This window comes from Parasteatoda tepidariorum, chromosome 6, assembly GCF_043381705.1.
Source record: "Parasteatoda tepidariorum isolate YZ-2023 chromosome 6, CAS_Ptep_4.0, whole genome shotgun sequence".
Lineage (NCBI taxonomy): Eukaryota > Metazoa > Arthropoda > Arachnida > Araneae > Theridiidae > Parasteatoda > Parasteatoda tepidariorum.
In genome coordinates this window covers 76,358,664-76,374,880 of record NC_092209.1, presented here as the reverse complement: position 1 = coordinate 76,374,880, position 16,217 = coordinate 76,358,664, and the positions used below count along the sequence as shown (strand labels likewise).

General features: G+C 31.5%; 1 protein-coding gene across 3 annotated transcripts in view; it reads left to right on the top strand.

Moving 5' to 3' along the window:
• The window catches only part of LOC107444543 (uncharacterized), a 165,727-nt gene that overhangs the window by 114,822 nt on the left and 34,688 nt on the right, over positions 1–16,217 (top strand). Inside the window, exon 2 of one of the 3 annotated variants that reach the window (XM_071182642.1) lies at positions 493–1,100. The exons of the other annotated variants lie outside the window; for them this stretch is intronic. Within the exon in view, the coding sequence (XP_071038743.1) occupies positions 575–907 (333 nt within the window). The 5' untranslated portion in view covers positions 493–574 and the 3' untranslated portion in view covers positions 908–1,100. Of the gene's footprint in view, positions 1–492; positions 1,101–16,217 lie in introns of those variants that run through there. 3 annotated transcript variants of the gene reach the window in all.

Below are 16,217 nucleotides of genomic sequence, written 5' to 3'. Positions count from 1 at the left end.
TTTTTTTTTAATGTTCTACAAATATTTCTCAACATCTATAGGAGTTTTTCTAACACCTGACACGCACTAGTATAAAGTTTCAAGCGATTCCCCCTTGCAAAATATTATGAAAAATTCTCAAAATATCCCTTCTTATATAACTGATACGCGAGCTCTAAAATTATCATATGCTTCGAGGTAAAAAGCTTTTTCTGAAACTTTTCTGCAAATAATTCTTGACGTAATGGGTATTTTCTGAAAAATTGGCACTCACTTTTTAATAAAAAGCAAGTTTCCGATGATTTTTCACTCGCAAAATTTTGTGGAAAATTTTCAAAGTGTTCTTCGTTTTGTAATATAGAATATATATCGCTGGTTCAAAGTTAAAACGACACTTCTACACTTCTGCACTCACTTCTCATTCAAATAACATGAGAAGTGAGTGCAGAAGTGTCATTTTAACTTTGAACCAGCGATCGATATATATATGCTGATTTATTTATTTATTTTTAGCGCAAAGGTGTTTAAGAAGGGGGAAGGTGCGGATGAAAATTATTTTGAAATAAGAGATTGGGGTGATGTTCTGAAAGAACAAATGATTGAAGAGTCTAAGAAGGCTCATGAAAATGTCCTTGAATGTGACAAAGATCAACAGTCTGAGAAGACTGATGATGATGAGGCAACTCTTGGCGAGTTTGATATGGCCACCAACGCCAAGTTTGAGTTGCGAGATTGGTGTGAAGTTCTCAAAGAACAAATGGTGGCTGAAGTAAGAGTTTCTGAGAAAGATCATCAGAGTAAAACTCTTGAGAAAACGACCCCTACCAAAAAGAGGGAGCGCAAAAATGCTGTTATACAAGGGGCATTTGATGAGCTGGACACCATTGAAACTCTGGAGCAAATGATGCTCTGGCTGATACAATGGTGAAAATTCTTAAAAGGCGACATTTGATGAGCTGGATGCATTTAATACGCTCAAACAAATGATGCACTAGTTGATACGCAGCTAAAAAGTTCGAAAAAGACTCAAAATTATACATTTGACTCAAGCTGCAGAAAACAATTGATGAAGAGAATTTTTGATAATTATGTAAAAAAAAGCGAACGATGATTAAAATAATGTTTCGATTTTCTATTGTAATAACTGATACATAAGTTTAAATAAACAGTTAATTAAATATTATGTCTCATAATTTTTTTTTAATTTTATTTATAATTTCGAAATGTAAGTCTTTTAAGAAATTTTTATTACATAATGCTAAGAGTTATGGCCTTCGGTAAAGTCTTACAATGGCCCACCTCTTGGCGACTTTTTGAAATCTCGCCAAGTCGGCAATCATTACTGGGGTCAACATTTCTTTTTGATCATTGAAAAGAAAAACATTTTCAACCGGTACCGCACAACAACAAAAATATCAAAAATGAAATAATAACGATGATTCTTACAGCAAGAGATCAGAAGCATAAATGGCGATAAAATAAACCCTTTTACCTCTTTTCTAGCGAAATCCAACTTTCGCGTAGGTATATATGCGTCAAATAACCAATCAGGTTTTAGAGTTTTGGTGGTGTGATCGGACGTTCAAAATAGTCTTCCAGAAATATCTTCCAAAAACCTAGTTTGGCGAGATTTCAAAAACGTGATGGCGAGATTTGAAAAAAATCGCCATGAGGTGGGATATTTTAGGATCCACCTATGGCCTTTTTTATATTGAGAAAAAAACCAGATCTCATTGTTCTTGTGGGGAATGCGCTTTCGACTCTGTCAACCGTCATCTATCATAGGTACCTCAAGATTGAATTGAATTAGCATGTCTTATATACGAGTGAATTGATGTTTAATAATTGTAGTGGTAGTAACGCCTTAATCTAACCGAGGAATTAGGTGAAACGATTCTTCCTTAAATACACAAGTTTGAAATAAAGTAAATAATTCAGGGAAATCAAAATTATGAGTTTGATGATGCGTAAATATCATTGACTAGAATTACAGAGGAAAGAGTTTTTTTTTAAAGTTTTTTTATTATATAACCGTCGTTGAACAGCCAACCCAATTTTTTGGGTTTACGACAACTAATGTTCAACTCCGTAGCTTTGAACCCAATCCAGAGGACAAAGAAAGTCCTGCATTAAGTATTGGGAGAAATTCACCCTCGTGAATGACTTTTTGATGACCTAACCAGCATTTGTGTTACATGGAGAGGAAAACTACAAAAATTCTCCCACGGTTAGAATGACGGCAATGTGATTCTAATCCATGATCCGTCTAATACTGAAGATATTTTACGTCAGCACTGTGATCGGTGCAAGCCGTGCATTACAATTGTTGAATGATTATTTGTTTTGTATTGTATCAATGTGTGTACAAATCAAATTTCATTAAAAACGGTCCAGTAGTTCTAGAGATAATCGTGACCAAGTCTGCAAATTCTCTTAATATCTTATACCAGTGTATATAAATAAATGAAAATTTAACTCACCAAAAAATACCCCCCAACTTTCTTATATTAAACAATAAAAAGAATTTTTATATACCAATAAATGTCTATGGACTCAGGATTACATGAATTTGCCTTACTTCTCCCCCGGATCTGTGTACATTCCAAAATTTTCAAATCACGCCCTGTGTTTCACTGAAAATAAAGTTGGAATTATGATTTTGTTGCCCCGTAATTAATTATTTTTCCTATTAAATGCCTCGTTAAAAATTAAGTATTTAAATCTCAGGAAAATAAATAAGTGAGGTAAGATGGAAGTTCTCTAAAAATTAAATAAAAATTTAAATAGATGTATATAAAATAATCAAGGTGGCAAAAACACTTATATCAGTTATGCTTGTCCAAAATGTCTATTCAACTAATAATTTTCAACTCTCTTGTCAAAACAACGATTATAAATCTTCATCAATTTTATTTGTGGAAATATTTAAAGTGATGTTTTGACATTTAACTTGCTAGGTCCTCTGTTTTTATTATTTTTTAAAAAACTTGAACAGCAAAATCATCGGGAGCATTGGACCTACTCTTTTTTGAAATTGATTGAAATATTCTTTTTTCTTCTTGCACGTTATGGTAAATATTTTTTTTCATACTAGGTTGAAAAATTTCATTATAAAAACTAAAAGGCGCTCTTGCTATACCAAAAAAAAAAAAATTGCGGTACAATTACCGTACTGTAATGACATTTCTAATTAAAAAACAAACAAAAATATACGGTATTTGAACCATTTATTTGTTAATTTTTTCTTGCATATGCTTACTGTTTACTGGAAATTCTTGTTTTTACGCCAAATTTAGTATTAAAATAAACTGGCAATCAAATTTAACTGTAAAGTGGTTTTTAGGCAATCAGGAATTATGATCAAATTATCAAATTTTACAACATTTATCAAGTTTTATAATATATTATGAAACTTTATTTCATTGATAATTTTACCAAAGCCAAACTCATTAGCCAACTCATAGCCATAGAGCTGCGCTAAAAATTAATGAGTTTTTTAGTGTTCTCCTAGAGCAATAAACATGGTAAATTTTACCATATTCCGGTAGTTTTAATCATATTTTTTATTTCTCAGTGCAAATAATTTACATACGTGAGTTATGTTTTCTTTTAAGTCACAAGTATTAGCCTTTTAGGACAATTAATTTGCCGTAATAAGGCATTAAAAAAAAACTAGATTCATAAATTTATTAAATGTAATGTACTTTAAAAATTATGTGACTATTTTTTTATTATCTTTCTTATAAGACGGCTAATATTTCTTTCTCTAAATATGAAAAGTACTAAAATGTTGAAACATTTTCTTGCGATTTAAAGGCGAATTTAGTTTACCACTTGTATTAAAAATATGTCATAATATAGTTACAAAGAAACTATATTTTGGACGTATAAAATTGCGTAAGAAGTTTTTTTTTTTTTGATTTATAAATTTCATTTGCATTATTTTTCTTTTTGTATGAGTCAACAATTATTCCAGCAATTTATACCAAATGTATTGCTCTGTTCGAAAACTGTCTAAAAAAAATTTTTAAAAACGATCTTATGGCTTGAACACAAATATAATGTAATATGAAGTCCTCGAAATAAGTTTATCACGTCCTTGAAATACTATTTACAAAAATATGTCTAATTTATGAAATATTAAAATGAAGAATTGCGTAGCCTTTTTTAAGTTATAATAGATGAAAGTAACAAAACGTTAGTTGGAAAAATTTTAAAGCGTTCTTGCGATTTAAAGGCGAATTTAGTTTACCACTTGTATTAAAAATATGTCATAATATAGTTACAAAGAAACTATATTTTGCATTGGACGTATAAAATTGCGTAAGAAGTTTTTCTTTTTGAATTTGCAAGAGACGGCAAATATTTATTTATTTTTGCATTGCAATTTCAGAAAACTTCTTTTCGAAAATTTTTTATTTTTCTTATTTATTTTTGTATAAGGGTAAAGGAGCTAGATATAAACTTCGAAAAAACACAATTTATGGGATTAGAAGAAATTAAAAATATTTTTATTAGAACAAAATAAATTATTGACTTCATAAAAACTAAACTAGTTACTGGGGATAAATCAACTCAACATGAAATAATGACTTCACCAAATGTATTCTACAATTAAATCTTTTATTAAACTATACACCCTATCATTAAAGTCTTAATTTTTTATGCGACTTTCTTTAAATACAAAAACCTTTTACAGATATGAAACTTCAACTTTAAAAATAAATGTCAGCGGGACATTTTTATGATAATCTGTATGAAGTAAATGACATAAAGCTATAATTTTCTTTTCTGTGACAGCTGCGGCATATCTAGTGACACTTCTTTTAATATATTGAACGTGTCGGTAATGAACTGAGTTCAAAAACCCAACTAGTATAGAACATTGCCTTATTATCGGTTGATAAATTATCGATCGTAATGATCTATTTTGCGATAGATCATCATCATCAATAGATCTCGTTTTCCACAAATGTGCCATTTGTGCGGAAAAATTTGTTTTAAGTTAATGGTATTTTTTATGTCACTTTCTTCTTTTCGAATGTTTATTCTTGCGAATGAGATGATATTTATTGGTATGAATTCGATGTGAAATTTCTGTTTCTGAATGTAGCACCTGCTGTCTTATTAAATATATTCGAGAATTATATAGATTCGTTCTAGACTGATGTCGTTCTAATAATATATACAGTGAATTCGCGATAACTAGAATCTGATAGGACTGACGAAAAACTTCGACCTATCGGAAGTTCGACTTACCGTTAGTTTCGGGTTTGGACTTTCAAAATACTGTCGAATTATTTAATTAATGCTTATTTATTAATTACAAATCTTCCAAATACTTACAATATTTAAGATCATTTTTCTGACAAGCCATTTACGATAAGACTGTTTGAAGCACTTTATGATACCCTGGTCCATCGGCTGCAACTTTGCTGTTGTGTTTGGCGGGAGAAACTGCAAGTTTACTGCTTTCAAATTAGGTAGATCACTATGCGCTGTGCATTTATCCATAAAGAGTATCACTTTTCTTTTTTTAGCGAAGAATTTCCGATCCAATTTTCTGACATATAGTCTTCAAATAAAACTGATGTTATCCAAAACTTTTTGTTAGACTTGTAATCCAAAGGATACGTTTTTGCATTCTTGAAACATCGGAGATTTCGGTATTTTCCGATAACAACTAAGGGCAATTTCTCTGTCCCAAACGCATTTCCTCCAACTAGGACAGTCAAACGTTCCTTGCTCGTTTTACCCCCTGAGCAGTTTTCATCCTTAAACATCCTAGTCTTATTTGGAAGACATTTAAAAAATAAGCCCAGTTCATCAATATTGAAAACATCATTTTTAATTGTATCCTTTAAGCAAATTTGGTAACGTTTCATTTAACCATTGTTCACATACTTCAAGAGGGCCAGCTTTAGCTTCTCCATGAAGAGTGCGAAAGACATTGTGTGTGTGCATTGCAAAGGAAGGGGCAAGATATCAGCTCCAAGGTTGTTGTTTTTTTCTGCTTTAAAAGATCCAAAAAAAATCGAGTTAAAGGGAGTAAAATTCGAGTAATCGACAATAATTAACATGAAATTGAAGATAAAAGGGTCGGGACTTCATAAAAAAATCGAGTTATAGTAATATTCGAGTCATCGTACTTCGAGTTATAGCGAATTGACTGTATAAGTTCAGAAAGTAGAGAAAACATGGAAAAAATTACGGAATAATGAAAAAAGAGAAAAAGAATATTATTTAAAAAAAATTATAAAAATCCGAAAGGAAAAAAGCTATAATCTCTTCATCAGCTCACTCGGTTATATCCGCAAATAGGAGTGCTTCCTAATATTGTAGCAATATAGCCAAAGCAACATATTTCAATACAACAGTAATACTTGCAGCTTATGCGTAGTATAAAAAACTTAAGTTGAGTGATGTCATAATTTTCAATCTTTTCCTGACCGTTAAAAGCGGAATTCATAATGTCAATTTATCGCTATAAAGAATTTATCGTCAACCCAAATATCAATCAGTTTCTGGGTGAAGTAATTAGATAGAAATCGAAAGAGAAAAAATTAAATAAATAAATAAATTTTTCAAACTACGGTTTTTAAGTGAATTAAATATAATAGGAAAGTTTTTTTGCCAGTTTAACACTGTTCACATTCACGTTTATCAATATATTTTTATATTATTCATTACCTAGTTTCGGACAGTGTGAAGCGTGAAAGATTAAATTATAACTGACAGTTTGATCAATATATTTGTATTTTTTAATTATTTTATAATAGTCTCTGAATAGCCGATCCTATTTTTGGGATTACGACAGATAATGTTCAACTCCGTAGCCTTGTAATTTTGAACCCAATCCAGAAGACAAGGTAACTCCTGGATCAAGTATTTGGGAGAAATTTGCCTTCATGGAGGACTTTTTGATGGAACTAACCCGCAATTACGTTACATGGAGAGGAAAACCATGAAAACCTCCCACTGTTAGCCTGACGGCAAGAGGACTCTAACCCTTACGGATATTTTGCGTCAGCACTATGGTTAGTGCAAGCCGGATGCGGAATTCGTATCGACCTGCCAAGGCTGGAATTCGAACCCGGTTCCCCTTATTGGAAGGCGAACGCTCTTTCCTCTGAGCTATCACGGTTCAATATTTTTATATTGCATAAATGAAACTTCTGCGAATTCTAGCATTAGACTGAAACGTTTTGGACAGTTTAAGAGATTTTTACAAAAGTTTTTTCGTATACAAAAACTATTTTATATGTATTATATTTTATGTTGTATTTAGTATTTTTTAGCCAAACTATGTACCATTGTGTTCTACTTTTAAACTATGATTTTCGTAATTGTTAAAAGTTTATAAAATAATTTGAGCCTGATTTAAATTGAAATACAGATAATGATCCACGCTTGTTTTTTATCTTCTTCTGATAAATGCGATTTCCTAATTTCCGCGATACCCTCCATGCTCTTGTGACTTCCAACTTTTTTATTTGTTTTCGTACTCTCCCTTTTTTCTAATAGCATCCCCCAAACAGCCCGTTGTGGGCCATAGAAAATAAAGCTCCAAAATTCCGCAACCCAGGGATTGATTATGGTTATTTTGACAGCATTACGCACAAACCGCCATTACTTCCAGGAGATTTTGTTGCACATTGATATGAATTTGGATGAACTTCATACCAAACTTGGGATCGAACCCCTGTCCTTCCACAATGACAGCTCAGTATTAATAGTTTCTTGCATCGTTCACTTATCATCTCGTTTTCTCTTACTTTTGCTCGTAAATAAAAATTTTATTTTAATTTTATCTGAAAATAGATTTTTTAACTACAACAAGAACACTTGAGCTATCATAAAAGTTTCATATTCAGTTAGGAGCAGTATAGCCGTGTCCGGCTCCTATGATTTCCCATTCCGTATTCAAGTCGATTTTAATGACTTTAGAATCAGATAATTTGAATTCAAAATACCGTTTCTTGATATATAAATGATGTAGGTAAAACAAGTTGAGAATTTATAGGATTGAATCAGACTTTTTTTTTCTGTTCCTAAATTTCAACGATGTTGCAATAAATTCAAAAGTATAGTTATTAATTTGATATAATTTTTTTTTATTATTTTGAAACAAATTATATTGCTGCTCATGTTTTCCTTTTTAAATTATGTTATAATTATCAAATAATACTTTTAAACTGCTAAAAAAAATTAAGAGAAAATTAATATTAAAAAATGCCTACCCTTTAGAAAAGAAATGATTTGGGTTTCTTTTAAATATTTGTTTTAAAAATTTAAATTTTGTGCTTGTGTAAATAGATTGCATATTTAAAAGTAATTTTTCATTAATTAAAAGAAACCTTTAGAATCAGGTAAAAACTCCATACGTAAATAACCGTTTCTTTTTCTTCATACGTATAACTAGCGTTAAGTGAATAGAGTTCTATGATATTTAAGGAAGGAATAGAAGCGCCATCTATATTTGAAAAGTAGAATTGATCAGAGCAAATATTATTTCCTTGACTAATAAATCAATGTGTAGTTGGAACTTTATTATTATTATTTTTTATATATACATTATCAAATGATTTTGGTTAACCTAACCTTTCTTTCTGACATGAGTTTGTAATTAGTGCTTAAAATGGTAGAATAGTTAATTCTATTTCTCAAGTTTTTGCAATTTCAAACGTCTGGAACAAAATCACAAAGCTCACGGCAAATATGAAATTTTTTATTGCCCTTTTAAGATTATTCTGTTTCATTAGTTCCATTAAAATCCTAGGTTAAGTAAATAAATAAAATGAAAAAAAGAGAGGTTTTTTGGAAGTGGTACAAATTAGCAGTAATTATAACCCCACTGAATATTCATAGTACAATTTATGAACATAAGTAATATATAATAAATTATTACTTTTTTGCAAAGTTAGAGTTGTCATTTTTTATTTTTTGAAAATGTAAATAATTTTCTTATTTAATTATTCAAATTTGGTTTGATGAGAAATAATTAAAATTATATAAATTTGGGGAACAAAAACATTTTGTAACAAAAGGGAAGGTGACAGGGGAGCTAAATTTTAAAAGTATTTGCATTGCCAAACACTGGATTTTAGCCATACAAGTACTGATAACTACCTACGTTTCTTTTAATAAACTTAATATGAGATGAAAATCCAACTAAACATTCAATGAATTAAATTATAAAGTGTCCTTTCTAACGTAACTATCGTAAAATTAAGCTTAAAATAAAAGAAAAACACATTTAAAAAAAATATTTCTTATTTTTTTTTTAAAATTCAGACTTAATCAGAAAATTTAGCCGAATTAAAATTAGAAAACAAGTTTTATATAGATAACCTGAAATAATTACGATTGTGAGAAAATATATTTCAAATTATTTTATTTTGATAAACATTCCAAAGAAATCAAATTAAAAATGTTTTCTTTACATCATAAATTTGTACGTAGAGTTAAAATAAAAGCGCTCAATAATTTAAAAAGTACAATCGTTTTAATGAAAAAATCTCATAACATATCGTCGGTGAATTTTTAAATCTGAATACTGCTCAAAATGCGTGTTTACAAAAATGGACATACCTCGAAATGTCTGGTACGACATAACTCGAAATGCGTAGTTATGAGAATGGACAAATCTCTAAATACGTGTTTACGAAAGTGAACGTTGTTGAAAATGCCTGTTTACGAACATGGACATAACTCAAAATGGCTGTTATAACATAGCTGAAAATGCGTATTTATGAAAATGGACAAATCTTAAAATGCGTGTTTACGAAAATGGAAGTAGTTAAAAATGCGTATTTACGAACATGGACTTATGGCTGTTATGACGTAGCTCGAATTGCGTGTTTACGAAAATGAACATAGCTCAAAATGGCTATTATGACATAGCTCAAAATGTCTGTTACGACATAGCTCGAAATGCGTATTTATGAAAATGGACAAATCTCTAAACCCGTGTTTATGAAAATGGAAGTAGTTTAAAATGCGTATTTACGAACATGGACATAGCTCAAAATGGCTGTTATGACGTAGCTCGAAATGCGTGTTAACGAAAATATACAGCTCGAAATCTGTGATTACGAAAATGTACAGCTCAAAATTCGTGTTTTCGGAAATGTAGACTTTTTGAAATACCTGTTACCTTTCTAGATGATAAGAGAAAAGTATTGACACACTGAGTGCCGTTACTTTTTACAGTGAAATTTCACGCAACTAAAATTCTTATGCACTGTATTTTTTGCAGTAATATTTACAACAAAATCACAGAAACAACGTAATTAAATAAATATTACTGCAAAAATTATGGACTGAAATTCAACAGTAAAAATGAATTTCATGGGTGTTTCAGGGTGTCAATACTTTTTACAGAAATTTTATCCAGAATTTTTTTACATTATAGTAGGTGCTGTTTTCAATTAATAGTAATTCATTACAAAACGTACTGCTACTATTACTGTAAAAATATGCATTCATTACATCTATTTCAAAAATTGCAGACATTGGACTTATCACTTTTCAACATATGTTTGCTGCTTTATTATTATGTTTGCACAATTTATTGGTTGGCTCACTAGCAGTATTTAAAATTTTTAACTATTATAACAGGTGCTTTTTTTAATACTAAAATAAAACATGAGAGATTTCCTTATAAGCATCTTAAATCAAGAGACAGTCCGTAACGTTTCATGACGTTGTTGAATCATTTTATTTTTTTGTTTGTTGATAAGTGCGAAACAGAAACAGTTATTTTTTCAAAAAAAAAATAAATTACAATGCATATTGATAAAAATTGCTTTGATAAACCCAATTTAATTTCGCTTGTTTTCTTTCAAAACTATTTTGACTTTTAAAGGAAGATGATCTAGACTTTTGCTGTTGCATTTTCCAGTAGACCTGAGATTTTTATTCCGTCTAATATTAGCCATCTCTATCACAAAACATATGATTGTTCTTCGTAACTTATTTTATAACTGTTGTTAAACAGCCGACCCCATTGTGAGTTAACAGCTACCAATGTTAAACACTGTGCTGTTCACTGGTCTAGTGGTCACTGTACTGGACTACGGGGTCAGTGGTTGTGGGTTTGATTCCCACCGTTGGCATGGATGTAATTTGCTCTCTCTGTGTTCTATATCCTTTCTTCTGTGTGACTGTGCGAATGTAACCCTCTCTATAAACGTTGTTGTGTGACGTGGTTGTATGACGTGGGCGATGCTACTCCAGCGCCACGGGTGCCCACTGGGTAACGATAAGAGAGTAGCAATTCTGTGATATCTGAAGCCAATGAGAAATAGACCCAAGAGCCCGTCATTAAAAAAATGTTAAACTTCTACTCCTTTTAATTTTGATCCTAGTCCAGAAGACAAGGGAACTCCTGGATCAAGTATTGGGAGCAATTATACCTTCGTTGAGGACTTTCTGATGGAACTAACCCACATTTGCGTTGCATGAAAAGGAAAACCTCGAAAATCTCCCACGGTTAGCATGATGGCAAGGGGACTCTAACCCGTAATCTGTCTACCACTGAGGATATTTTAAAGCAGCACTGTGGCTAGTGCGAAGTTCGAATCCCAGTCTTCGCTGTCATTCGTAAAATCAGCCTCTGTGATCAAGACTCGGAAAAACTCAGCCTCTTCGATCGAAAAACACCATAACCGTTTCGACTACTTCTTCCGTAGTTAGCGCAGAGGGCTGTCTTCTGACATAAATATTTCTAATGACATCAGTGACGTGAGTCATGACATAAGTTTTTCTAATGACGTAAGTTTTTAGCCCCACAGTACAAAGCAACGGTTAACATAACTGATTGTGATTATCCATCATATATTAATCTGATGATCACTTCAAGTATACGTATGAGTCTGCAAGTCGTCTAATGTGCATGTGCTGTGTCCAAAACTTTAGCGGCAACGATTAGTTATATACTTCTGCATAACCTCACGTAACTTTGTTATGGACACAACACAAAAACAAAACACAAAAAGTAAATAAATAAATAAAAATCAGCCTGTCCAATCGAACGACACCATCTTGGATACTTCTCACGTAGCTCACGCATCGGGGCTATCTTCTACCCTTCTATTTCACGCGCCTGTGCTCTATCGGTCCCAAACCAAACAAAAGACACCAACACCAGATCTATGTTTTCGAACTTTCTACGTGATCCGCCATCTTTCTCTAATATCGAATCTATCTCAACGGAAGCTTAGTTTTTCATATCAGATCCAGCGAGTAACAGTCTGTCACAGCGTTTTGGGCGTCGGTGTCACGCGAAATTGTGCTGTCACTGGTGGACGTGAACGCCTTCTGTACTTTAAGGAGTGGTTGTTTGCACGTGACAAAAAGAACTTTACTCTTCTGCAGTTCATTTATTGGTTTACGTTAAAATAAATTATCGATATTTTCGATAATTTAGATTGGCGTTTGAAATTGATGGATTGAATAAATTTGCTATCGTGAGTTGTTGGAAACTTAAGTTTAGTAAAAAGTTTTGTGTCAATCACCAGTAGACGCATTAGATTGATTAATAAATGATGAATGATGATTAAATTAATCAATTCTTGGTAGTTTTTGATATATTTAATTTTCGCAAACAAATTATTGATAGGTGATAAATAATTTATCTCATTGAATATAAAGTTTTTTTTGTAATGAAAATTTAATTTTACGGCACATTAGTATATTTAAATGTAAACAATAACAAAAGTTGTTTTCAATTATAAGTGGTTAGAGACGCGGTAGTTCAGAGGATAGAGCATTTGCTTCTTCAATGAGATGACCTAGTTTCGAATTAGAATTAAACATTGACAATGGAAGGTATCGTGGTTTTCCTCTCCATGTAGCCCAAATGAGGGTTAGTTTCATCAAAAAGTCCTCCACGACGGCTACTTTATGTCAATGTTTGATCTAGGGGTTCCCTTGTCTTCTGGGCTGGGTTAAAAATTACAAGGCTAAGGAGTTAAACATTGGTAGTCGTAAACTCAGAATTGGATCAGCTTTTCAACTCCAGTTATAAAATAAAATGATAAGTGGTTAAAGTGAATTTCAGTTAAAACAATTAAAAAATAATACTTTAGTCATATCATGGTTTACGATTGAAAATTTTGTTTTAGTTAACGTATGACTCAAAATATATTTAACTGCTTCAGTATTTGTATTTTAGATTTTTAAATGCATCGATGATCTCTATTGTATCTATTATACGTAATTAAAGTAAATTTTGAGTTTAAAAGCTTGAAAATATCTGATTTCAGAGACAATGTCCTTTTAAGGTGGCATTTTAAGGTGGAGTGGCATATTAGTACCTCAGATTTACCCAAATGAAAATATGCGACCATTGCGATATATTGTTTAAATTAAATCATGCGACATTTTACTTATTAGATCCTTATAACTTTTTCGAGAAAAATATGATTTTGCAATTCCACCACATTCTATACCATGTTTGGCATGCTGATGGATTGTAAATTTATTTTGGTGTTATGGGTGACTTAAATGTTATATTTTTAAGAATATAATTGGTATTAATTACTAAATTTGCTACATCTGTAAAAATATAATGCACTCATTACATTTTCAATCTAATATAGCATTGCATTAATTATTTTTCTTTGAGACAAAAATTCTTATATTGCGTACATATTTATATTCTTAATATACAATGTAAAAAGTTTTATTTTGAATGAAATTACGCAGCGATTTAGTACTGAGTGAAAGTTAGTTATTTGTGTGAGTTACTTAAATTCATTGTATTGCTGTATAGAAGACCATTGACCATTTCTAGTTTCACAGCTAGGCAAAATTTATTGTATTTTTCAAATATATATTTCAAAAATATTATTTACAGAATATTTTTTGATAGCAATGGCTCAAAAGCGTTTTGATGATTTGTGTGTGCTGCACAATTTACTCAATCGTAAAAGAAATTTGTCACGAATGCAAATTCTTCGATAATTTTGTTAGTACACAATTTCATACATATCTTAAAAATATTATTTTAAAAATTTTCTTTTGAGGAAAAGGACGATTTAGTGAGTTGTGAGTGTTTCTGATTTATTTATTTAATTTTATTTATTTACTTTCTTTCTTTTTTTACCGTAGATTGCATTTAACACGAATGTCTTATAAGTGATTGTACTGAAATAATAACTGTTCAATAATTTTGAGCTGAGGTAAAATATATTGTATTTCATCATACTTATTTCAAAAAATTATTTAAAGAATATTTTTTTGGTGGAAATGATTCAGACGGTGAGTTAGAGATTTGTGTGTGATAATTTACTTCATCATAGAAAACATTTGGCTCAGATATTTTATGAGTGCATTGAAACAATAATTCATCAATAATTTTACTATGAGATAAAATGTATTTTATTACATATACATATCTTAAAAAGACTGTTTTAAATTTTTTTTATTCTTATTTATTTATTTGTTTATGAACATGACTTAGACGATGATTTAGGGATTTGTGTGTATTATGAAAATTACCTCACAGTAGGAGCCATTTGACGCGGGTATTTCATAAGTGTTTGAACTGGAGCAATAATTCTTCAATAATTTTACGGCGAGTCAAAATGTATTGTATTACGCACTTACACATCTTAAAAACAAAATATTTTGTTGTTTATTTATTTTTCCTTATGGTGATGACTCAGGCAGTGATTTAGTGATTTGTGCAATTACTGAATTTAGCGTAGAAGACAATCGGCACGAATATTTTATAAGTCTTTGAACTGGAACAATAATCTATTGCATTATGTACACGCAAATCTTAACAATTACTAATACAATATATTTTTTATGAATTTATTTATTATTATTTATGGAATTGTCTCATGCAGCTATTTTGTGATATGCTTAAAGTACAGAATTCACCTAACTGTAATAAGGCATTTGATACGAATATTTTATGAGTGTTTTTGCTGAAACAATAAGTCTTCAATAACTTTACGATGACTCAAAATGTATTGTATTTCATTTTTTAAAATACTATTTGAAGAATAAATATTTTTTTTTGACTGGAACAATTCAGCGAGCGATTAATATTAACATAAAAGGCATTGTGTTGCAGAATGTTTCTTTTCTCCATTTGAGCAGTAGATTGACGACCCGCTTCGAATAGAATTTCATTTAACAATTGTCAACCATTTCCCATTCTTTGACAAATACCACGCCTGACTGCAGATTTCCATTACGCTTTTTCATTTGTTGTTGTATTTTGGCATAACTTATTTATTTTTTCCACATTCAATGCCTTGATAATCGTCCAATTCCCATCAGGGCTAACAATGGGTGACGGAGGTAATTACAACACAGCGAGGCGGGGTGCTGCAACACTTCCAACCCCCCATTTCCCGAACCCCCCATCCACGCAAGGCAACAGCAGCAGTATGCATGTCTGTCATTGGCGACCGACTCCGGATATGCATGCGACAATGTACTTCAGTGCTTTCATTAGCGATGGACGTGCCAAGGCGTGGCACACGCAGAAAGCAACCTATCCCGATTCGTTTTTCTATCATTGTTTTGGTGGTATTTTCTTTGGAGTCGAGGTCATTAAAACGTACGTGATCAGCGATTGGAAGCCTACCTCCACCATTGTTGTCGAAGCCTTAAATCCCCCCTATTTTAATGCAGCCCCCTTTTCTTTCTCAGATTTAAAAGCCCTCCCAACAAAAATCCATTTCCCCTTTTCTTTTACCTGCATGAGCTATTTATGTCATAGCCTTGCTTACAGTCATTCCTGAGTGTCCCCCTTGGCTATGGATATAGTTTTTTCCATGGCACTAGGCATAGTGCCAGATTGCATCTGCTCGATTCCTGAGCCACCCTCTGCAAGACAGAGGCAACGGTAACTGTGACAGGCACGTAGGCAGATTGTTAGTCCAATGAATATTGAAGTGATATGGAGATTGTAGGAACTTAGAGGAATGAAAACATCTGGCGTTATTGAAGTTTTTTCCCTTCAGCTAATTGATCATGCGAATCAAGAGAGCATTGACTAAAACTGTAAATAAAAATTGACTAAATTTTATTATGGGTTAATGTTTTTGAGGGCTTTGTCCTCTACTGGTCTAAAAGATTTTTTTTGTTTCTTTTTTTTAATTATTATTTTGATTGGATGGAAGATTGAAGTGAAACTGCGTCTTTGAAATGGTCCTTAAACACCTCTTTAAATCATTATCCTTTAAAGAAGAACACAAATCCTTAATCATCAAATT